The sequence below is a fragment of the Carya illinoinensis genome, chromosome 2 (assembly GCF_018687715.1).
Source record: "Carya illinoinensis cultivar Pawnee chromosome 2, C.illinoinensisPawnee_v1, whole genome shotgun sequence".
Taxonomy (NCBI): Eukaryota; Viridiplantae; Streptophyta; class Magnoliopsida; order Fagales; family Juglandaceae; genus Carya; species Carya illinoinensis.
In genome coordinates, this window is record NC_056753.1 from 26912308 (window position 1) to 26937046 (window position 24739).

The 24739-nt window shown below is 36.0% G+C and overlaps 1 protein-coding gene and 1 pseudogene across 1 annotated transcript; both read left to right on the forward strand.

The window, feature by feature from the left end:
* Positions 1–2764: 2764 nt before the first annotated feature.
* On the forward strand, positions 2765–6797 carry LOC122301832 (annotated as a pseudogene).
* Positions 6798–18910: 12113 nt separating this feature from the next.
* LOC122300598 (endochitinase EP3-like) lies at positions 18911–20430 on the forward strand. The gene is made up of 2 exons (XM_043111374.1): positions 18911–19398; positions 19782–20430. Exons 1-2 carry the CDS (start codon positions 18987–18989, stop codon positions 20192–20194), a joined length of 825 nt encoding a protein of 274 aa, XP_042967308.1. The 5' UTR covers positions 18911–18986; the 3' UTR covers positions 20195–20430.
* The last annotated feature ends 4309 nt before the right edge of the window (positions 20431–24739 follow it).

The following is a 24739-nucleotide window of genomic DNA, read 5'->3' on the forward strand; positions in this document are numbered from 1 at the left end:
ATGGCCAACCACCACCTCCATTAGCTTCATCAACACCCCTACCCTAACCTTTCCTAGTTTTCATTTGTCTCCGTTCAAATTTGGGTATTTTGGGACCCACGACCACAGTGCATTTTGCACCGTTACATTGCTTTGACGTCATCTTTTGCAGCTCTTTGATCCTCTGAATATTATTTTATAGCATTGTAAGTATTTTTTAAATCTCCTTTAAGATTTAAATATATTATTGCTTTTACAATACACTGTGTTGGTTGGTTGTGCCGGACTAAGTCCGAGGAGTTCGGGAGTTAGATGAATTGGAGGACGGAATTATTTGTATGTTGGTTGATATTGGAATTTATTGGATATGTTGTGTCTTATTTTATGCATTGCATGGAGCATGCATGTTCATGTTTGTAAATGAAAATGGATTTTTCGCATAATGGCATGCATGTACATGTGTTGAAAATGGAAATTGGATATTTCGTGTAAATATAGATTTTTGGTTGCGTGTGTATCACTACCCCAAGTCGAGATGGGTTATTATTTCGGTGGAGCTCCTCTGGTCACTCGAGAGCGAAAAATACTGAGTGACATCCACTGGGTTGTCACTGGGCGACAACAAGATCGGATGATACTGTAACGCTGTCGTGCTGACTTCGTGGTCCTTCAGCTGGCAGGGACTATAGGATGCCTGGTCATGGTACGCGCTGGGCAAGAAGCTTTGTATCGCTTGTGTAGATGTCGCATGCGTAGTCGTTACTTGCGGTGTGGCATAGAAGTCAGAGTGTGTGGGTGATCCCTTGGGGAGATTATGATGCATACAATAAAATTGTAAACTGGTTTTGATATTGGATATGGGCCATTTTCTGAGAAAATGACAAGTTTTGGTTAAAAGATATCTGTAGGTCATTTTCTAAGAAAATGGCAGGATCTTTATAAGTGGATTTTCGTGAACCATTTTCTGGGAAATAGTGAAGTTATTGTTTTGGGACATTATCTGGAATAATGGAGAGGAAATGCTTTAATGGAACTATTTGGGCCAAAAATGAGATTTTTGGCGTGCGTTGGAAAAATGGATTATTTTTGGGAAATGATTATTTTGAGAAATGTTATTTTCGGATCTCATGCATATTGTTGAGGTTTTAATGTATTTCTATCTTGTGGTATTGCTTGGATTATTACTTAACTGCGATACTATCTTTGGTACCGTAAATTTTGATGTAGATGAGGAGAAGGTTGAGCATGAGGAGGTGACTTTGCCCAATGACTGATTTGGAGTTTAGCTTGTTTTATTTGGAAATTATTTTCCGTCCTTAATTATGTATTTGGATTTATGATGTTTCTATACAACTTGTATTATTTTGATACGCTTGTTTTTAAATGAGTTTGTATTTAATCAAAATTTCTGGTACTTAGTAGACTGACTTTTATTATCTGATGTGTTATTTATGTTGTACATGTGTTGCATGTACACACATTTGGCACTTGGCGATGGGATGTGTGACCCGTGTTGTCATCATCCCAGCGCATCAATTTTCACGTGTCCGTATGTAGGAGTTGGGGGCGTCATAGCTTCCATGGATAAATACTCTATTTGCACCACAATAGTCTGGTTGGCAACATAGTTTGCCACAGAGGAAAACAGGTATTGCCACTATAAATTTTCGTGCGAAAAAGACCTCTTTGGCCATGAAATGATGGTGGGTAACATATCTTTGATCATGAATTATATGCCATGAATAAGCCACCAGAAGAATTGGTGGAAAAACTTGTTATCCGATGAATACATTATTTATTATGACCACTGACTTTCACGGCAAAAACTACGATATGTTGTAGTGATGGTTTTTTATATTAGCTAGGTAGTAGCAATTACCCCTCAAATCGGGGGTGGGGTGAGTAGTACCACATCACCATCTCTCATTTTTACATATTATATTCAAGTTGAAACTATCAAATTAAAATCAAGCAAGTTCGGATTACGTCAAGTGATCAGTCCTATACCATACGTTGTATATAATTAATTAGGCACTACCACACAAAACCGTATATATATATATATATTGTATCCAATTAAGCAGAAATGGTCAAATAAATTAATTCAGCACTTCAACTAGCTAATTAATTAATACGATAGACAGCTTATAAATTTCTGACTCAATCATGTGATCACTTGTTATAATTTATATATATATATATATATATATATATATATATATATAACGAAAAAGGCCCACCTAAACTAGAATATATACCTATATTCTAATTGAAAATTGCATGGCAAAAACACCTTACGACGACGTTCTTTGAACGACAACTGGAATTTGGGATTGGAATATTATATATAAAATATATAGCATGCGGCAATGATAAGCTAGCAGAGAGATGATCATACGACAAATTACCCTTTAATTAATCTGTGCCATGGCCAAGTGATCAAAACGTTAAAGCTGCATGCAGGTAGACCCAGTTGTACTCTTCCTATTACCAGTACTTCAATTATATTAATGAATCGTTGATTATATATCCTAAGGGGCCATCGAGTTCCATCCATGACCACCATTTGTACATGTTGCACTATAAATATAATGCTTAGCTAATTTGCTAATAATTACTCGCATCACGGTACGTACATCATCTTTGTGGTTCATTCTTATATTATTAGTTCACAACACCTTCCCAAAGATGGTTGCACTTAGTGTAAGAAAAGAATATATATTAACTCTTATTATAGTCAGAATCTTAGCCAGAGTGGCACGTACTGGGGAACGTGATGCTGAAAATGCATGCATCGCCTGCTATTGCTGCAAGCAGTGATGTTTCCGTGCCCAATATTGTGACACGATATTTCTTTAATGGAATACTTAATCAGGCAAGTGGAAGTTGTCTGGGAAAAACCGCTTCTACACTAGAGCAACATTTCTTAATGCTCTCAATTCGTATAATCAATTTGGTAGAACTGGTTCTATTAGTAATTCTAAGCGGGAGATTGCAGCTTTCTTTGCTCATGTCACACACGAGACTGGACATAAGATCCTTCTCTCTCTCTCTCATGCATACAAAAATCCACATTTATATATGACATTCCATATTGCATGTGTATATTCTGCTTAATTATATATATGTATACATATATATATACATATATTAAGTCCGATGGATGGAGAAAGGTGAAGCCAGCGCAAGTTTCTTCCGGGCTTGTAATGCTCGATCCAAAGTGCAGGTTAATGAAATGCGACTACCTGATGGAAGATAGTTAAAGTCTTCAGAAGAAATCCATGATGAAGCAGTTCAATATTTTAGTCATTTTTTGGCTCATAAGCAGGTGGGGTTACTTCCAGATTTATCAAATTTGGTGCAAACAGTTGTCACAAAGGAAGATAACGAGAGGTTGTGTCAGCTCCCTTCAATCCAAGATGTGAGAGATGCAGTGTTTTCCATTCCAGTTAATAGTAGCCCAGGGCCAGATGGGTTTGGGTCGGGTTTTTTTCAAGCTTGTTGACATATTGTAGGCAATGATGTGGTGGAGGCAGTACAGGAATTCTTCTTGGGGTTGGATCTCCCCATGAATTTTGCAGCATCCTTTTTGACCCTCATTCCTAAGGTGGAGTCGCCAACAAACTTTGACAAGTTTAGGCCGATCAGTCTATGCTCGACCTTTTACAAAATCTGTTCTAAAATATTGGTGAGTCGCCTGGCTCCAATGCTTCCACGTATTATAGCTCTAGAACAAGGAGCCTTTATCCCAGGCCGAAGCATCTTCGACAATATAAGCCTTATACAGGAGCTTGTACACAGTATTAATAAACCTGTCCGGGGAGGCAATATCATACTTAAGCTGGATATAGCAAAAGCTTATGATAGTGTGGATTGGAACTTCCTCTTGCATGTCATGTCTCATTTTGGTTTTTCGAGTCAGGTATGTGACTTGATCAGGAAGTGCATTTCGAACGCTCATTCCTCCATCGTCATGAATGGGGTTCCAAAGGGTTTCTTTAAAAGTGGTCGAGGATTGAGGTAAGGGGATCCAATCTCCCCGTACTTGTTTATCATGGTTGAAGAAATTCTCTCCAGATTGCTCAAAGCGAAATTTGAAGAAAATAAAATTGGCGTGTTCGTGCAACCTAGAGATACCCCGTTGATATCGCATTTGTTATATGCCGATGACATAGTAATTTTTGTTAATGGTAGTAAAGCTTCTGTGAGAGCCAATTTGGATGTTTTGTCTACGTATGAGCAATGGTCGGGTCAAAACATTAGCAATGTCAAGTCTTCTATTACCTTCTTGAAACATATCACCAGGCCTAGATGGCGATCAATCCTACGGATTACTGGGTTTGTGGAAGGCAAAACGCCTTTCAAATACCTGGGAATTCCAATCATTTCTGGGCGTATGAAAGCAGTTTACTTAGAGGAAATTGTTGGAAAAATTAAAGCAAGGTTGGAAGGATGGAAGAATAAATTATTAGCTAATGGGGCCCATGTGCTTCTCTTAAAGCACGTCCTAATGAGCCTCCCTATATATTTATTGTCTACTGTGTATGTACCTAGTTCGGTAAGGAAAAGTATCAACAGATGCCTAGTAATTTTTTCTGGGGTGTGCATGAAGGAAAGCCAAAAAAGCATTGGAAGTCATGGGATAAGTTATGCTTACCTGCAGCAGGAGGTGGAATGGGGTTCAGAAATTTTACAGATATTCAAAAGTCCCTCTTCGTGAAATTTGCGTGGAAGATTATGGTGGAGGACTCGCTATGGTCTAATTTTTTTGAGCCAAGTATGTGCGACAGAATCACATCTCACTTGTGGATACGGGAAAAGGTACTAGATTCTGGAGGATGGTAACTTCATGTATCCCTAAAGTTCTAAATCTTTCAAAATGGAAGATTAAAAATGGTAACATATCCTTTTGGTTTGATAAGTGGCTAGATGAGGGTCCTCTATGTAACCTGGTTCCTATGGGTGATTCTCCAAGCCTACAAGTTACAGAATGTAAAATGGAAAATGAGTGGGATGCTGCCAAGTTACACCATATATTAGGGGTTGAGCTAGCGGAAAAAGTGTTGGAAGTGTTAAGTAAAAGCAGAGCAGGGGCAGACGTGCTGGTATGGACAGCTAGCAATGATGAAAAATTCTCCACTAAAAGTGCATGGAATTGTGTTCAGATTAATGCTCCCAATGTTAGATGGGCAGACTGGGTATGGCACCCTTGCATCCCAAAGAATATTTGGTTAATATGTGGAAAGTTTTCAATAATGCTTTTAAGTGTGGATGATAGAATAAGATCCATTGGTATTCCAATAGTTTCAAAATGTGATTGTTGCTTGAATGGTGGATATGAAAAGAGAGACCATGTGCTAGCAAACGGGGACATTGCAAAGGAGGTATGGAGACTTGCATACACGTAGATGGGTTTGGGCAGAACTGCAGGAAGCTCTTGGAACCAGATAGTAGAGGAATGGTTTACTAAAGCTTCTAAATCATCACAACTGGGGCACCTACTCGGGATCATTCCATCCATTGTGACTTGGTCCCTCTGGTTGAGACACTGTAAGGCACGAGCAGAAGGAATAAAAGACTTAGCTATTACGATTTGGTATAATATTAAAACATGGACAGCAAAAGTGGGAGAAAAGCTGAAAGTGGGGAAAATGCTATCGAGTCAAGATGAGAAAATTCTAATGGAGCTGAACATTCCAGTTAAACCTCCGAAAAGATTAATTCTGAAGCTGGTGCAATGGACAAAGCCGGCACTTGGACGTCTGAAGTTAAATGTTGATGGAAGCTCAAATGGAAATCCTGGTTCTGCAGGGGTGGGTGGAGTGCTTAGAGATGCTAAGGTTGATTTGCACATGGCTTTTTCGGTTAATCTTGGTACAGGTACAAGTAATTTTGCAGAAGTTATGAGCTTAATTCATGGTCTCCGGCTGATTAAAAGGATGGGAGTGGTCCACATTGATCTGGAATCAGATTCCATGATGGTGGTCAAATGGTTGAAGGCATCGAGCTGTGAAGTATGGTATCTAGAAAACTACTGGGAGGAATTAATGGAGCTGTTGAAAGAATTTGAGTTTCAAGTATCACATACATACCGGGAAGGAAACGCAGCAGCAGACTACTTGGCACGTCTAGGTGCGAGGGGCATGAATAAGCAATGGCATTCTCTGGATATTCCTTCTATTCTTAAAGGGATCTTACGGATGGACAAACTTGGATTTCCTAGCATTAGACCGTGAAAGAGTCTGTGCTATCCCTGAGAAGTGTTTTTGGCTCATATGTTTTTTTTCTTTTAGTCTTGACCTTTGTGTAAGCGGTTTTCCTCCGCCATAAGTGAGGTTGTTTTGAATAAAGTATAGAGGTACTATCCTCTTTTTCCAAAAAAAAAAAAAAAAGTCCGATGCACACATATTTGTGATTAGCACATATATGGTAACAAAATATCAACAAGTTTAATTACGTACTTAAACTTATCTATACCCTGAATATTGATGCAAATTAACATCCTCGTTTATCTTTGAGCACAACTTTTTGCTACATAGAAGAGATAGACGGTGCCTCAAAGAACTATTGTGACAAGAGCAACACTGAGTATAGATGCAACACTAACAAGAAGCTATACCATGGTTGTGGACCACTTCAGCTAATTAACTTGGAATTATAATTACGGAGCAGTTGCAAAAGACATCGACTTTGATGGACTGAACTCTCCTGAAACTATGGCTAAAGACCCCGTGGTCTCGTTCAAGGTTGCCTTGTGGTTTTGGATGACTAATGTTCATGGCCAAGTCTTGAGTCAAGGGTTTGGAGCAACAATTTGAGCAATAAACAATGATATTGAAGACCCGATGCTCTTCAGTCTCGTATCCAATATTACACTCAATATTGCAACCAACTCGGTGTTGCTCCTGGTGATAATCTTAGCTGCTAGCTAGTTGCCAACAGTTGCCAACAAATAAATTATGTAATTGGCAGATCAATTGGGGATCAAGTCGCATCCTATAGCTGCTAGCTACTTGGCTCTAATTCAAAAATATTTAAGGATGAAAGATATCTATCATTAATTTTATATTGTTCTGAATTAAGCCCATAGCTTTCATGGGCATTATTATTCAATGGAAAACATAATGATTATTATAATTTGCCCCAATTCCCGTGTTATTTAGTGCATGGACATCATCATGTATGAGTACTACTTTTGGCTACATCTAGTTTTTTTTTTTTTTTTTTCTGAAACATCAACTATCATTAACTTATCAAGGGGTTACAAGTGACAAGTTGTCTAAACAAACAACCAGATTAACTACATCATCTGGAATTGAGATTGCCTCTTTGGCAAGATTATGGGCATAAACATTGCCTAATCTTTTGACATGTGAAACCCTCCAACTAGCTAAAGATGAAAGCCTTGTTTTGGTATCACTAATGATCATTCCCACTCTATCCCATCTAGCTAGTTGTTGTTCTAGTCCCCCTCTATTGTGACAGAGTTGTATTCCAGTTCAATGGTCATATACGCAGCATATAAATTAGCACCTAGTCCTTCAACAAGTAAAGGATCTATTATACTTGGTCTTGAGAATTTTTTGGTAGCCAACACTCTGCCTTCATGATCCTAAGCCACTAGACCAAAGCTTGCTTTTCCTCTTCCTTCACTCAGACTTGCATCCCAGTTAATTTTGATAACTCTTGAAGGTGGAGATTGCCATCTGTTAGTTATCTCTGAAGTCCTTCAATCATGTGTTGTTGGTTTGTGTTGTGCAGCTTTAAATTCTTCAAGAGATTTCCTTGCTGTCTTGGCTAAAGTATTAGGGTGAGTAAGAGATTTTTCAAAACAAACTGATTTCTCCTATACCAAATGCTTCTTGCTATTATTGCAAATAGTGCCATTGTATCTTGATCTCATTTTGACATTAGTGCCTTGACCAATTCACTGAAATTTTTAGACCAGATAGAACATTTCTGTAGACCAAATGAAGCATGACTCCACACATTCATTGCTAAGGGACAATTCCATAGAATATGTGCCACATTTTCTTCCTCTTCTCGGCATATAGGGCACTCAGGAGATCCACAAATTTTCTTTTTAGACAGGTTCACTCCTGTGGGTAATGACTCAAGGCAGGCTCTCCACATGAAATTCTTAACTGCATTTGGGATTTTAAGCTTCCAATAGTTGGTCCAATATGCATGCTTAGTAATAGAAGATGATGGTTGACCTTCACTTATAACTTTAAGTTCCATTTGAAGATGATATGCACTTTCCACATTAAAGGTTCCATCCTTGGTTTCGAGCCAAATTAATTTGTCTTCTACACCAGAGGAGCTAATTGGGATTTTAAGAATAGTTTCAGCCTCATTTCGTCAAATGCTTCCCTTATCAAGTCCTTCTTCCATTGTTTTTCTAAGTGATTGATAAGATTTGCTACTTTAGCCTCCCTCGACAGACCTGACTTGTAGATTGGACCTTGTATGATAATGGACTAGGAAGCCACTTGTGCTGCCAAATGTATGTGCACTGGCCATTACCAATCCTCCAAACCGATCCCTTTACAATTAGGTGTCTAGCTAAGCAAATGCTTCTCCATATGAATGATGGTCTAGACCCTACTTTTGCTTTCAAGAAATCTGTTTTGTTGAAATATTTCACTTTCAGGACCTGTGATGCCAGGGATTGAGGCTATTGCATAATCCTCCATGCTTGTTTAGCTAACAATGTAGTGTTGAAACATTCAAAATCTCTGAATCACATTCCTCCTGCACTTTTTACCTTTCCCATTTGGTTCCATGACACCCAACGTGTCTTTCTTTCCATTTTTTGTTGGCCCCACCAAGAGTTTTTCATAACTTTATTAAGTTCTTGTAGAAGTGTCTTTGGCAGTTTAAATACCCCCATGCAATATGTTGGTAGTGCTTGAATGATGGCTTTAAGTAATACCTCTTTTCCCCCCTTTGATAGGAGTTTGTTTTTCCAGTTGCTCTCTCTACCTCTTACTCTGTCCAAGATTCCCTTGAAAGCTTGAAACCTTGACTTGCCTATAAGAGTAGGTAAGCCAAGGTACTTTTCATGGCTTTGAGTAGCTCTAAGTCCTACCATGTCAAATATGTGATCTTTAGTCATCTTATTAGTATTTGAACTGAAAAATATTGAGGTTTTGTCCTTGTTGAGTTTCTATCCAGAGCCTCTTTCATATAGGTCTAGCAGATCAAGCATCCTTGCCCATTAAAATGCATTGGCATGGAAGAATAATAAGTTGTCATCTGCAAAAAAACAAGTGGTTGATGCACAACCTGCTCCTACCAAATTGGAATCCATGAATTTGCTTTGAAGCTTCAACTTGGTACAAGAGTGAGCTCAGAGCTTCTGCTACCAAGATAAAAAGATAAGGAGATAAGGGTCTCCCTGTCTTATTCCCCTAGTAGTTTGAAACCATGCTTGAGGAGCTCCATTGATGAGTAGGGAGTATGACACAGTTGAAACACACTTCATTACCAATTCAATCCATCTTGGATTAAAACCCATCTTTATCATTGCAGCTTTCAAGAAGTTCCACTCCACCCTATTGTATACTTTGCTCATGTCAAACTTCAAGGACATGTATCCCTCCTGTCCTTTTCCTTTACTTCTCATGGCATGCATAGCCTCAAAAGCCACTATTACATTATCCATTATTAATCTACCTGGTATAACGGCACTTTGAGTGGGAGATATGATTTGAGGCAATATTGTTTTAATTATGTTGGCTAGGAATTTTGAGACTATTTTGTAGATGGCATTGCATAAAGATATAGGGCTGAATTCAATGACTGATTGAGGATTTTTGACCTTAGGAATCAGAACTATACAAGTCTCATTGATACAGGTCAAGTCACCTTCATGGTTTAGGATGTCTAGGATAGCTCGAGTTATGTCTTCTCCCATTATGTCCCAATGGTTTTGATAAAATACAGCTGAGAATCCATTAGGTCCAAGAGAACCTAATGGATTCATTTGGAATAAAGTTGTCCTTACCTTAGTTCCATTGAATTCTTTTGTTAAGTGCCTAATCATGTGGTCATCCACTTTCTTCTCTAAAAACTCCAAGCATTCATGGATCTTGTTAGGTTGAGAAGTTGAAAATAACGTCTTGTAGTATAACTCGAAAGTTTTCTGAAATGTCCTCTCTGTTGCAAGCTTCAGTTCTATCATCTCTCACAATATTATGGATTTCATTAGTTTTTCTTTTTTGATTTGCAACTCTGTGAAAGAATTTTGTATTTCTGTCTCTATCTTTGAGCCAAGCTTGTTTGGCTCTTTGTTTCCATCTTACATTGTCTACGTCTAATAGGGCATCTATTTCTTTTTTATCTTGGTTTACTACTGCTGACAGATTTCCCATGTTAGAACTCTGCATTTTAGTAAGTTTGTCAAACTTATCATGAGTCTGTCTCCATTGTTTGTCAAGGGATTGCTTCTTCCAATGCACTATGGATTCCTTGCATTTTTGTAATTTATTGTAAACATCCCTTGCATAAGATCCATGTCTTGGTGTAGTCTGGTTCCAACTAGATTTTATAATTTCATTGCATTGTTCCCTTAGTTCCCAACTGGCCTCATATCTGAATATCTTGGTTCTGCCTCCTCTATCACTTCTTTTTCTTTCCATTCCATTTCCCATGTTGCATACAATAGGACAATGGTCAAAAGATTGTGCTACCAGGACCATAATCCAATTCTCAGAAAATTGGTTGATCCAGGCTGAGTTAGCAAGGACTTGATCCAGTCTTTCTTTAGTAAATTGAGCTCCCTCCCTTCCATTATTCTAGATGAATTTTGTCCCTTCATATCCTAGATCACTTAGGCCACAGAATTTCAATGTTTTCTTGAAATTTTCCATTTGTTGATGCGACGCCCCCAACTCTCATGTACGGACATGTGGAAATCGAGACGTCGGAATGATGACAACATAGGTCACACATCTCATCGCCTAGTGACAAGTGTGTGTACATGCAACATGTGTACAAATAAATTAACGCAGCAGATAATAAAAGTCTTCAATTAAGTACTAGAATTTTGTTTGAATACAAACTTGCTTAAAACAAGCGTAATAAAATATTACAAGTTTAACATTGTTTCAAATCAAAATTACATAACAAAAAAGTAAGTAAAATAATTTCCGAAAATAAAACAGCTCCAAAGTCAATATGATGGCGGAGCCGCCTCCTCAGGCTTAGCCTCTTCCTTCTCATCTGCAACAATGTCTACGTTACCCAAGACAGTACTGCAGGTAAGTAATAATCCAAACAAACCTCAAGATAAAAAATACATTTATGCAATAACCAAATGCATGAACATGATGCTATATGCATATGTCCCAAAAATCCACATTTTTTACGAATGCCAAAATCCCATTTTTGGCCCAAGACATTTCTTTTAAAACATTACTCGCCATTATCCCAGATAATGGCCCAAAAATCCAATCTCGCCATTTTTCCAAAAAAATAGCCCATTAACCAAACCATCATAGCACTGTAGGCGGGAATCACAGGCAGGACTCTACCACCATTCCTGCTCACCACCATCCCTACGCATGCACCGTATGCGGGAATCACAGGCGGGACTCTACCACCATCCCTACCCATGCACTGTATGCAGGAATCACAGGCGAGACTCTACCTCCATCCCTGCTTACCACCATCCCTACGCCACGTGCATTGTAGCCAAGAGTCGTAGGCAAGACTCTACCACCATCTCTATACGTGTCTCTAACTCAAACCAGTCAATCTAATCGTTTACATATACCAAATATCATTTCTTGCTTGAAAACCCAGTTTTCAAGTTCGAACATATGTACATGCATGCAATTACACGAAAACCCAATTTTCCTTTTCAAACATGAACATACATGCAATATGCAATGCAAACATCAAGACACAAAATATCCAATAAATTTCAACATCAACCAAACATAATTAACTCCATCCTCAAATCCATCCGACCCCCAACTCCTCAGACTCAGTTCGGAATAACCAGCCAGTCACAATTTATTATTAAAGCAAAAATATATTTTAATCTAAAAGAAAGTTTGAAAAATACTTACAGCGCTATATAATAATTTTCGGAAGATCAACAAGCTGCAAAAGGCGAAAGAAAAGCAATGTAACAGTGCAAAAGCACAGTGTCTGTGGGTTGTAAAATACCCACTTTTGAATGGGGACGAATTAAGGCTTGGGATTGATAGAGAATACCTTAGAGGTGTTTATGAAGCTAGTGGAAGTGAGAGTTGGCCATGGGTGGCGGTGAAAACGGTGGAGGAAGGCCAAAAAGCCCAAAACGGAAAGTGAGGTCGTGGGGGCTACTCCGGCGACGGATCGGAGCCGGAAATGGATGGTTTAGGATGGTAAGAGGTCAGTGATGAAGCTATGAAGAGATAGTGGCCGGAGGTGGAACGACGGCGGCACTAGAGAGAAAAGACGTCATGCCTTGGAGGAGTTCGTAATGGTTAATGATGGCTTAGATAGAGGTGAAATTTGGTGGGGATAATCACCGATCGGTGGGGAAGAAAACTAGGTGGGCAGTGTGCTACAAGCCAGCGCATGGCAGCGGACTAGGCGGCTGAAGGAAAACGATAATAAAGAGGAAGGAGGAGCTTCGCGCACGGGGGGGAGAAACCGGAGGAAAAAGTGAGAAAAAAGGAAAGAAAAAGAGAAAAGAAACAGAAAGGAAAAAGAAGAAGAGGAAAGGAAAAGATGGGGAACAGAAATGAGGTCCAGTCTTCACATCTGAAGTCCAGAAACTGATCCAACGAAAACAACTTTCAAAGCTATAAAACAAAGAAAATAATTTAAACACAACATCTAGCTAAATATAATAATTAAGTAGTAAAAACTAACAACAAAATTTTAAATCTAAAAATAAACTAAAATAAATTAAACAGCAATTTAAACACAAAACAATAATTAATAATAAGAAAGCACCACAAAATAAATTTCACAACTAAATAAATCCAATTAAAATTTGATAATTTAAAATAAAAAACCAATATATGAATTAAATTAAAATATTCCTTTAATAAAAATACATGTAAAAATAGGGTATCACATCCTCCCCCTTAAAATAAAATTCGTCATCTCAATTTGTGAGGTCAAACATCAACACCAAGCAGGATACAAGATACAACTCATAGTATACTTGAGAAAATCATACCATCAACCATTCCCAAACATGCATGAGTAATGCTCTCCCCAAATCTACTCCTATAGGCAATTCCATCATATTCGCACTAGTCTCCCAGCGACACATCATGTCTAGAACTCCTAAGTAAATTCGCACTAGTCTCCCAGCGACACGTAAACCAAAATCACCATATCCACAAGAACCTCAATACTGCACCCAAGTAAATTCCAATAATTATTACTTCTTAGAATGAATTGTATTAACCTCAATCAACTCTTATGCTATATCATCGAAACCTTCATTGTATACTATATCTTGGTAACCTAATAGTCACTTCCAAAATAAATCATCAATAAGCATAATTTGTACAACCAAATGATTAATTTCTTACTAAAACTTCAAGTCACCACCAATTCCTCAAAATCAGCACAAAATTTGAATACCTAATTATTTCCAAAAATCATGCTTCCGCGTGAATTCTAATAACTCGCCAAAATGCAAAAAGACTATGTCCTCATAAATTAACACCTATCAAACCACTTCTTCCAAGACAAAAATAAAACAAGGACTTGTATTCTCCAAGTCTATACACTCACAACTATTACACGTCCTTAGACAAAGCCAATACTTCTCCAACTTACAAGTGATTCATTCCTATCATATTCATCATCTAGATCTATATCCTCAAAATTAACAAAAAAATCATCTCCTAAATTTGTACCATCTAATATCCCCAAACTTGGCATGGATCAATCCTAAAACCTGTCACTATAACCTCGAGCTATAACAATTATTTTTCAAAATAGATCGATATTTTCAATCCTTAGACAAACACACGAACTAGATCTACATCTTCAATCCTAAAAATACACAAACTAGGTCATTACCTTCAATCCTCAAAGAAATATTCTCCTTGAAAATTCCTATATCTATCATTCAACTATGCTCAACTCCATTTTAATGGTTACAACCTAATCAATCTCCAAAATATTTCATACTAGTACATCAATCCTGTGAAACCAAAAACTTCAATTTCATTATAAATCAGTCCTTCAAATCTGCAATCCTATAACCTTAAATTATGCAAAATTCCTTTTCCAAAATTCATTAGGTCGAATCAACTTATATCCAATAACGAAACAATCGACTCCCAAAACTTTCAAAATCTAAAATCTTAAATAATAACCAATCATTTCCTAAAATCTGCAAAACCTTAAAACTTTGCTGAAATTCCATAAAATCTATCCTTGAAATTTGTTAAACTTACAACCTACAACATTATAGACCATTTCATAAACTCCATGGAACCAAAGAACTCAATTATCCTACTTCCCTAAGAGATCACCCAGATCATGCCATTCCCTTCAAGCCGCAATAATATAAAAACAAACCATACAAGGCATTCATCACGAAATATTAGATTAGACCCATGCCTGCCATGACTCCAGCATCTTGAGTCTCCGGAACCTCACCTCCAACGATACCAAGAGTCACTGCGTACATCCGAGCCCAAACTAATTGCCTCTGGTTAGTTCTACCACCGCGACGAGCTACATGGCTTCCTTGAACTAGACTAGGGCACTCATGAGCAAAGTGCCCCGTCTGACCGCATTCAAAACATTGGTTCCTACCCAGACAGCACTTGCCTCCGTGCGCTCTATTACATCTGCCACAAACTGGAACTCAGACTCCCATACGCACACTTGAGGCTACCAACGATTGGATTCCTGTCCTCTATATAAACTTTTGTGGTGACCCAAAACTGCTTCCTTTACCATCAACATTCAACCTCTTCTGACTTGAAAGGGAGCCCACGCTCAAACTAATCTCACGCTCTGCAAGAATGGTCAAATCAACTAATTCCTGAAAAGTTATAATCCAGTGGAAAACTACCATTCTGCATATATCTGGTCGCAGACCTTCCTGGAAACGCTAGGCCTGCATCTCCTCCGTGGCGATGAGATGAGTAGCAAATCGCCCAAGCTCTATAAATCTCCGGGCATACTGTTCCACGGTCATGCTTCCTTGGACCAAGCTAGTAAATTCTCTTGCCTTTTGCCGCCTCACAGAAGTTGGAAAGAAATGATCATTAAATTCCTTTTTAAAGCGCTACCACGACACAACAGCAAAGGACCCCAACTCCAACTCTAACATTTCCCTTTTTGTCTCCCACCATTCAACAGCAATACCTTGCAGCCAATAACTTGCATACAGCACTTGTTGGCCTCAATGCAACCACAAACTTCAAATGTCCTTTCCAAATCTCTAATCCAATTTTCAGTCCAAAGTGGATCCTCTTCTCCCGTGAAAGTCGAGGTTCTATGCGCTAAAAAGTGCTCATAGGTGCATTCAGCTTGCACCGCTCTACTTTGCTCCCCTTGTTGTGGTCGAAAATTTTGCTTCAGAAATTCTGTCATTCGATTTAACGCTCGAGATATGGCGTAATTTCCATCGCCTCTCAGCAAATCATCCTGAGGCTCATCGGTAGGCCTTCTTGGTCTTACCATTTTCCTGTCATAACATAACCTTTGACCCAATTTAAATTTCGGACAAAATAAACAACACGAATTAATCCAAATAATAATAAAATAAAATAGCATACAATAAAAATATCATTTCTTTCATACTAAGACTATCGTTTTCCTAAAAGCTTCATTGTTAAGGCCTTTTTCAAAGAAGTCTTTACCAGTTACGCAGCATTGTCCACAAACTCCATGTTCCTTTATATGAGCAGCATGGTAAGTTGAGTTTTCTTCATTGGTCAGGTTCAATCTTTCCCAATGTTTAGACATTTCTTCCTCTATCATTTTAGCACTGCTTTTGTTACTTGTTGCAGCATCTCTTAATCGCTGCAATAAACAAGAAAAACGCTGCAATAGGTTACGCCAAAGCAATAATTTTTTTTCATTGCTTTAGTTTACTTACAACATAATTAAATCGCTGCAAATAGATAAAAAGCATTGCAATCGAGTAGACCAAATGCAACATATTTATTTTTGTTGCTTTGAATTGTAGTTGCAACGCTCTGTAATCGTTGCTTTTGAGTGTTTGCAACGTTAAGAAACGCTGCAAATGAGTAATTGCAGCAATTTTGAAAATTATTTATAATCGCTTGGAGTTAATGGTTCCGTATTTGCAGTAATAAAAAAACACTTCAAAAGATGGCTTTATAGTTTTTTTTTCCCTCTGCTTTGGCTTATAACTAAGTCAACTAACTTAGTTAAATGTCCAATTTAGTGACTAACTTAAAATAATAAATTAATATGTCCAAATAATATTATTAATTGTTAGTTATTTATATGTCCAAATAATAAATTATTTGTGTTTTAATACCTTAAACCCAATTTATGAATTTTCAATATTTTTTCACCTATATGAAACGACACCTAGCTGAAACCCAATATTAAGTACTTATAAATTAGTAAACATAATAAAAAATTCATAAACACACCTTATATACACTAATAAATATCTTGGATAAAATGGTCTTGTGATATAACATCAAACATAGAGAGAATCTAATCCTCTTTGGGAATTCACAAAATATAGTTATGGGCTATACAATGGGGTGGACCAAATGGAACCAAGATCCTGCAACTTTTCTAACTATTAAATATATAGTGCAACCAGTTTTGCTCTTTTATATTTAAAAATTTTATTTACACCAAGTGCACCTGGACATTGTAGGCAGAATATATCAACTTCTCTTCTGCATCATGCGGGGGAAATTGATCTATTGCATTCTTTATAACGTCTTTCTCTTCAACTCCAACCTAACAGTGATAACAAAAATGACTAGTCAGGTGATTGCAAATACTTAGTAGTAGCGATTTATTATTATCAAGAACAGAAAGAAGTCCCAAAAATTCACAAAGACATGATACTTCTAAAAACTATCCAAGTAATATGGTATTTTTTATTATCAAGAACTCAACAAATGCCTGCTGTAGCAGTTGCTGAAAAATGTACACGAGGTAAGTGTGCACTGGAGAATCATGCACACTCTCCACTTCACTATTCACTATTTCTGCATCCTTAGGATACATCTAGAGCAGGACAATCATCAAAACCAATCAACCAAGATTACAGCAGTCACTGGTATCAAATGCCCAATACATTCAGCAATAGATGTGATCATATTCAACAGCTAAGATCCAAAAAAACTCTGCATTACAATTTTCAAACATCTCCAAATCATTACATTTAATTAGAATATGGACAAATCTAATTAAGGACTGCACCATGCAATACCCAGTAGTATACAACATGGGAGTTTATGATGGCTAGAAAGTAATTTTGCTACATATAACCAATAACAATTGTTACTCCTAACATTTAAATTTCACAGAAAAATTTATGCAATACAAACAACTTGATTTGGGCAAGAGGCGCGAGGTGGAGAACTCTGAACTCGGTAACAGAGGTTTCGGGGGGAAAAAACAAATTCTCTTCTGTTTTCATGCCCGTAGCCAATAGCAACGATATTAGGCCGCTGCAAGAAGTTTTTTTCTTTTTTTGCAACGCATATTATCGTGATTATAGACTCAAATTTCGCTGTAAAAAACTAAGTGAAGCGTCCCGCTTCATTAAGCCCGATGTAAAAATATTGTAAGGAGTAATATTTTATTGCAAAAGGATATCTATTGCAGCGATTTTAATTACATCATAATTAAAAAAGTTATAAAAGACTTAATTTCTTGTAATGAGTCAAAGGAGAGGCTATGAATGCACGGGTAGATCTTCACTCAGTTCCTTATTTATATGTCGCTCCTGGTGGGAGTCTCACCTACTGCTTTCGACAGTCTGGCAATCGTACTTCTTTGAGTGAGCATGTCATTGCAGTTATGTCGTAATCCATATGAGTCTTAAGACCATGCCCACCTGTCATGGACATGCCTCTCGAGTGGGTGTTTCAGTCATGCATTTAATGTAACATATGACCTCCTAGGGTTCAATAAACACCTTTTGACAAGACCAATCCTTCTCGCAAGCTTGTTTTGCATGCTTTTTTATGATGGGGCCTCTTGTGAGCAAAAGGGGGATGACCAACCTCCTCAGGGTTTGCTCTCGTCTCCCTAAGACGATCCTTTGGATGGCTTACCCGATCTTCCTGTATTGCACAATGATCTCTATCCCGTTTTCAAAACTCATATCTTAACTGAGCTCATCTATCGAGCACTGCCCAACAAGAATATTATAATAGATAGTAGCTAGATAATATAAATAGAAAAGTAAGATTGTTTTCTTCCTTTTGTTCAGATTAGGAATATTCAATAAATTACTTAAAAAATTGAGTCCAGTTTGGGTTGATAAAGCCCGAAACCAAACCCATCTAAAATGCAATTGCATGGGGGTTCTTACCTCCATTGAACGTCCAGCACATGGGGTTGGAATTTTTTAGATTTGAATTAGTCAACCTTCTTTTATTTCTAGTTTCCATTCTCTTTTTTTATTTTTTTGCAGTTTCAAAATAATGACGTCAATGAAAGTCCGACTACGGTACTACGAGCTGTTTTGTAAGGCCTCTGCGAGAACACCGAGACATCATTAGTCTTCTTTGACTTTGGGAGCTTAAAGCCAAAGGAACCGCACTGGCTGAAATTGATCTTTACGTGCTCTATTTGAGTTCCTTGGTTGGTAGATTGAAATTGCACCCGTTACCGTAATTATTCAACGTCCGACAAAGAACAGTTTATGGTCTCTGTCGGACGTTAATGACCCGTCTTCTTTAAAGCTATTGGTAATTTCGTACCCGCCTTCTTTACATGTGCTAGCTGCTTTATAAATATCAACCAATCGACCTCACTTTTGCTCCAACACATTTTATATATCTTTCACCTCAACACCACCCAAGATGGCTGCTTTTAGTCCAAGGAAAAATCTAGTAACCCTTGTTCTGGTCGGAATATTCTTAGCAGAAGCGGTGCCTGGGTATGTGAAGGGTCAGAACTGTGGCTGTGCAGCAGATGAATGTTGCAGCGAACACGGCTATTGTGGTACGAACGATGACTATTGTGGCGTGGGTTGCAAAGAAGGACCCTGCAAAGGCCCTAATGATGTCTCGGTGCCTGATATTGTGACGGAGGATTTCTTTAATGGGATACTTAATCAGGCCACTGGAGATTGTCCGGGGAAGAGCTTCTACACAAGAGCTGCATTCATTAATGCCCTTGGTTCTTATGAACAGTTTGGCAGGGTTGGGTCTACCGATGATTCTAAGCGTGAGATCGCTGCTTTCTTCGCCCATGCCACACATGAGACAGGAAGTAAGATCTCAATTTTCTCTAGAACTTGATCATTATGAAGTACATGCACACAAATACATAAATATACGTACTTTCGTGGCAAATCGAAACTTCAAGATCAATCAAACTCATGAAGAAGATACTTGAGTTTTTGGATCAAATATTTAGTAGCATATATCAGCAAACCCAAACTTAGATCAAGAACTGAAACTTATAAGTTTAGCCATTTGCTTGCAAGCTAGAATGCATCTTTGTATGTGATATATATGTTGTTTGTAAAGAAAGATACAGATTCAGAAACAGAGACAAAATAAATATTTGGAATACATTGGAGTACTCATGGGAATGGGGTGTATGTATTACAGTGAAAAGAATTGATTTTTTGTTGTTTTTGAATATAATAGGTTTTTGCTATATAGAAGAAAGGGATGTTCCTGCCACCCAGAATTACTGCAACGACGTAGAGTACCCCCAATATCCTTGCACCCCTAGCAAGCGTTACTACGGCCGAGGACCACTCCAACTAACCTGGAATTACAACTACGCTCAAGCAGGAAGCAATAATGGATTTGATGGATTAAACTCTCCTGAAACTGTTGCCACAGACGCAGTTGTGTCTTTTAAGGCTGCCATATGGTATTGGATGACCAATGTTCAACGATATGTGAGCCAGGGGTTTGGAGAAACCATCAAGGCCATTAATGGTGATGTTGAATGTAACGGTAAAGAACCCGAAAAGGTTCAGTCCCGTATCGACAAATACACTCAATATTGTCAACAATTTGGTGTTGCACCCGGCGAAAATCTCTCTTGCTAGTATCATGAGGGATATCATGTATTTTGTTATCACCATTTATTAATTACGTTTTTTTTTTCCTTTCTATTTATGAAATAAAAAGGGATAAAGCTGTCGAAGCTGGTGCCAATTACTAGTTAGCCTAGCGTACTAGGAACAAGGTTGAACTTGAATGGATTGGAGAGCTATCTCCCACGACTCTGTATTCATGTATACCCATAAATAAATAGATAAAGACTATCCATTTTGCTTTGATAGAACCATTTCGACTACTTGCAGATTGAAGTTGTATATATATATATATATATACGTAAGAATTATCTTCTTTAACTGATTAAGTACTACTGCAATTTATTTTTTCTTTGCAAATCAATTGTACTTATAATATAATTTTAGGTTCAAACGGCCGGGCAACTATGTAATTTTAATAAAGTGGTATATTTATATTAATTAATTATAATGTGGAATTGTAAAAGAGTTATAAGAGAATTATATATATATATATATATATATATATATATGTCTCAGAATTCCGTAACATTTATGAGCAATGACAATTTTTTAAAAAAATTTTAGGAGCCCTAAAATAATTATTCTTAGTACTTATTGCATATGATCATCATTTGATAATGGCCAGTTTCATATTTACAGTCGATCGATATGTCGCAGTCAATCGTGATTAATAGTCAGAATATACAGAGAGATCAGATGAATTTTAAAGATCCAAACAAAATCCCCAGTGTCACCATGTGCAATAGGGTAACGCTTATCTTATATTATATACATATATATATATATAACAGGTTAGTCTGAAGATCATTGAGCTGTTACCATATATGCAGGGAAGCCACAACACTCTTGCAAAGGCTTATCTATTTAGAGGCTAGCTTGTACAGATATTCATATTTGAAGATTATTGTTCATCTTTAGAGCATCGGTAATAGCTTAGCCAAATTTATTCTCAAATTTGGTCAATATCAATACTTCTTTACATTTACTTATTCCATCTAAATTCAATCTCCACATTAGATTAGCTATTCATTCTCTATATAATAATAAAATATTATTAAATTAATAATTTTTTTATTTAATTTATTTTATCATATTTTGTAATTCTACCAATTAAATATTAATAATAATTATATTCTAATTAAATTAATATTAAAAAAATTATTATTAAATGTTAATAATAATAATTATATTATATTATATTAATATTATTATATTATAATTAAATTAATATTAAAAAATTATTATTCAATGTTAATAATAATTATATTCTAATTAAATTAATATTACAAAAAGAATTATTAAATGTCAATAATAATAATTATATTAAATTAATATTACAAAAAAGTATTATTAAATGTTAATAGTAATAATTATATTATATTAAATTAATATTATTATATTATAATCAAATTAATATTAAAAAATTATTATTAAATGTTAATAATAATTATATTCTAATTAAATTAATATTACAAAAAGAATTATTAAATGTCAATAATAATAATTATATTAAATTAATATTACAAAAAAGTATTATTAAATGTTAATAGTAATTATATTCTAATTAAATTAATATTAAAAAAATTATTATTAAATGTTAATAATAATAATTATATTATATTAAATTAATATTATTATATTATAATCAAATTAATATTAAAAAATTATTATTAAATGTTAATAATAATTATATTATATTCAATTAATATTAAAAAATATTATTAAATGTTAAATGTTAATTATATTCTAATTAATTTAATTTATTTGTTTAAAATGATAAATTAATATTTTAATATTTAATGAATGAATAGTGATCTTTTATCTTTAGCCGACCACTATAGCAAAAGGCTAGATTATTTTAGATTTATCCAATCTAATGTGAAGGGTTTTTGAGCCAAATTATATAAAATTTGGCCAAGCCAATGAGAATATCCTTAGATGTAATATTTTATTCAAAACAATTAGTTGGAAAACAATAATTAAAATATCAAAACAATTAGTTGAAGAAAAAAGTTAGTTGGGAAAAAATAATTGAAGTATCAAATTAAATTATTAATTAATATATGATTAGTATAATTTTAAAATATAAAAAAATTAAAAAATATAATTAATAAAAAAATATTATATTATTATTTTAAGTAATTTAAGGTGAGATTATGAATAAAAGATTTTAAATTTATAAAAAATATATACTTTTCATCCTATTTTAAAAATGACTTTAATATTATCCGTAATCAGGCAAAGTCCAACTTCTAGTGCTGTTGAAAAGTCAAAGTCTAGTCAATGACCCGCCGTCTACGCTTCCTCTACAATCGTGATTAATAGTCAGACTATAAGTTAGGGGCATTACCTACAATGTCCAGGGCCCAAATTATTAATTATAGAGATGCATTCCAAAGATCCAAACAAAATCGCACGTGTCCCCATTTGCAACAGGGTCACGCTTATAACGCGTTAGAGCATCCGCATCAGTCTCATCAATGTTATATGCAAGTTTAAAATAGCCAGCATCTCCACCATTTATCATCTGCAATGGCCTAGTCAAATTTCAAAAATTTGACATAAACTGTACAGTAATTGTAAGCTACTCGCCAACATTAGCGAGCTACTGTACCGAGTTTATGTATTATTCTAATTTTTTTTTTTCACCCGCAACCTCCCCTTTCCCTCGGATTCGTTTCCAGTAACCTCCCCAACTCGTTTCCTTTTTTTTTTTTTTCTCTCTATGCCGGAGCTCTGTCACATGGAATTGTTTTCATTTTCAGTAATTGGAGAACCTCAAAACAGAGTAGAATATTGTGCTCTCACCCGTTGCACAACCGTACGCCGTCGCCTACGCCGCTGCACCTCCACATCGCCTCAGAAGATGCCGTCAAGTACTTGACCAATGAGCTCTGTTTTTAGGAAAGAAAAACAGGGCTGCCAACCGGAGCCTCGCTTACACCGCTGCACCTCCACATCGCCTCAGAAGATGCCGCCGAGTACTGCACGTCAGCCACACTAACGACCGCGTCTCACAGTGAGGTTCTTCCCCTCAACGCCATGTGATCTTTTTTTCAAATTCATCTTCATTCTCTCTCTGTTTTCCAAATTCATCTCCGGGGCCATGCAGATCGACAGCGTTTTCTTCTAGCGCAGCTGACCTCCGTCGAGCCACTTGTGGGCCGCCCAGCTCCGTCACTTGCCTCTGTCTTTGTTTTCATTTTCATTTTCATTTCTGTTTTCGCATGCCTCCGTCGAGCCATTTGCATAAACCGGTGTTTTGTGTTGTATAGCCAATTATTATTTAAATATATAAATATTATATTATTATTTTTACTTCAAAATAACTAGTTCAATATGATAGACTTAGCTAAAAGTTTTGGTTATAGCTAAAATTTGCAATTCTAGCCAAAATTTGGACTTGGCAGGCTATTGCCAATGCTCTTAGTCTGCAAATCACCCAGCTCTCTATGACTCTATTAGACACTGTACATAAAGCCCAACCACCAGCTCCAAAAGCCCAGATTCAAGATGTCAACTTGCCTCCACCTTACAACTACAAGTCCAGGCACATTGCATAAGATCAGTGAAAAAGGATGATTATAATTACATTTGTATCCCTTACTTGTTGTTTATTTCGTTCTTTGTAAATACCCTCCCTTTGGATAATGAGCTGTATTCTATTTTAAGAAAAGAACATTCTGTTAGGTTGTTAGGAAAATTGCGTATATTGAGGACCTGCGGTACACTCCTTTTTGCATTGCAATGACAGAGTACTGAACATTCAGCCGCTGCTGTAGACATCGCTCTCTGCACGTAAGTACCTTCTTCTTTTTCATTTCCTTACACACTATATATATATATATATATATATATATATATATATATATATAATTAAGAAAAAAGATATTTCATCCTCTTCAAAATTATTATTAAAATCATTTTTTAATTTTTTTAATAATTAAGAAAATAATTATTAATGAAATTGTATATTTAATTTTTTAAAATGATTAAGCAAGTTAAAAAAATATTTAAAAGAAAAAATATTATACTAACAATACACCCAGCAGTAAAAATTGGGCAGTCGACTAATATTATTCATATATAAATTGAGAATGCTAATATAACTCTCAAATGTGTCCACTTTTATATTTTTATTTTTTATTAATAAATAAAAAAAGTTACTATTAGTAAATTTGTATTTTTTAATTTTTTTAAATAGTTAAAGATATTTATAAAATACTTAAAAGGAAAACAAAAATAAAAATAAAAATGGACCCTAGCATTTTTGGGGTGCACTAGTGTGCATATTTAGGTCTAACCCTAACATTATCTTATATAAATATGGACCCCACTGCATCCACAGAGAGGATTTCTATCGACAGTGTAATTGTTTTTATTTTTTTTCAATATTTTTTGAACTTCTTAAAAATATTTTTAAAAAAATTACAAATTTATTAAAAGAATAGTTTCTTAATCATTAAATAAAATAAAATTGTCGGTGGAATATCATTTTACTATAAATATATAATGAGTTTTGATAGAGATCAGCCACTGTAGTTGCACACCGCT

Bases quoted from the DNA above. Each gene is read 5' to 3' on its own strand.
- LOC122300598 (XM_043111374.1), top strand. From the start codon at position 18,987: ATGGCTGCTTTTAGTCCAAGGAAAAATCTAGTAACCCTTGTTCTGGTC. The intron at 19,399-19,781 runs GTAAGATCTCAA...TGAATATAATAG, and splicing joins TGCCACACATGAGACAGGAA to GTTTTTGCTATATAGAAGAA.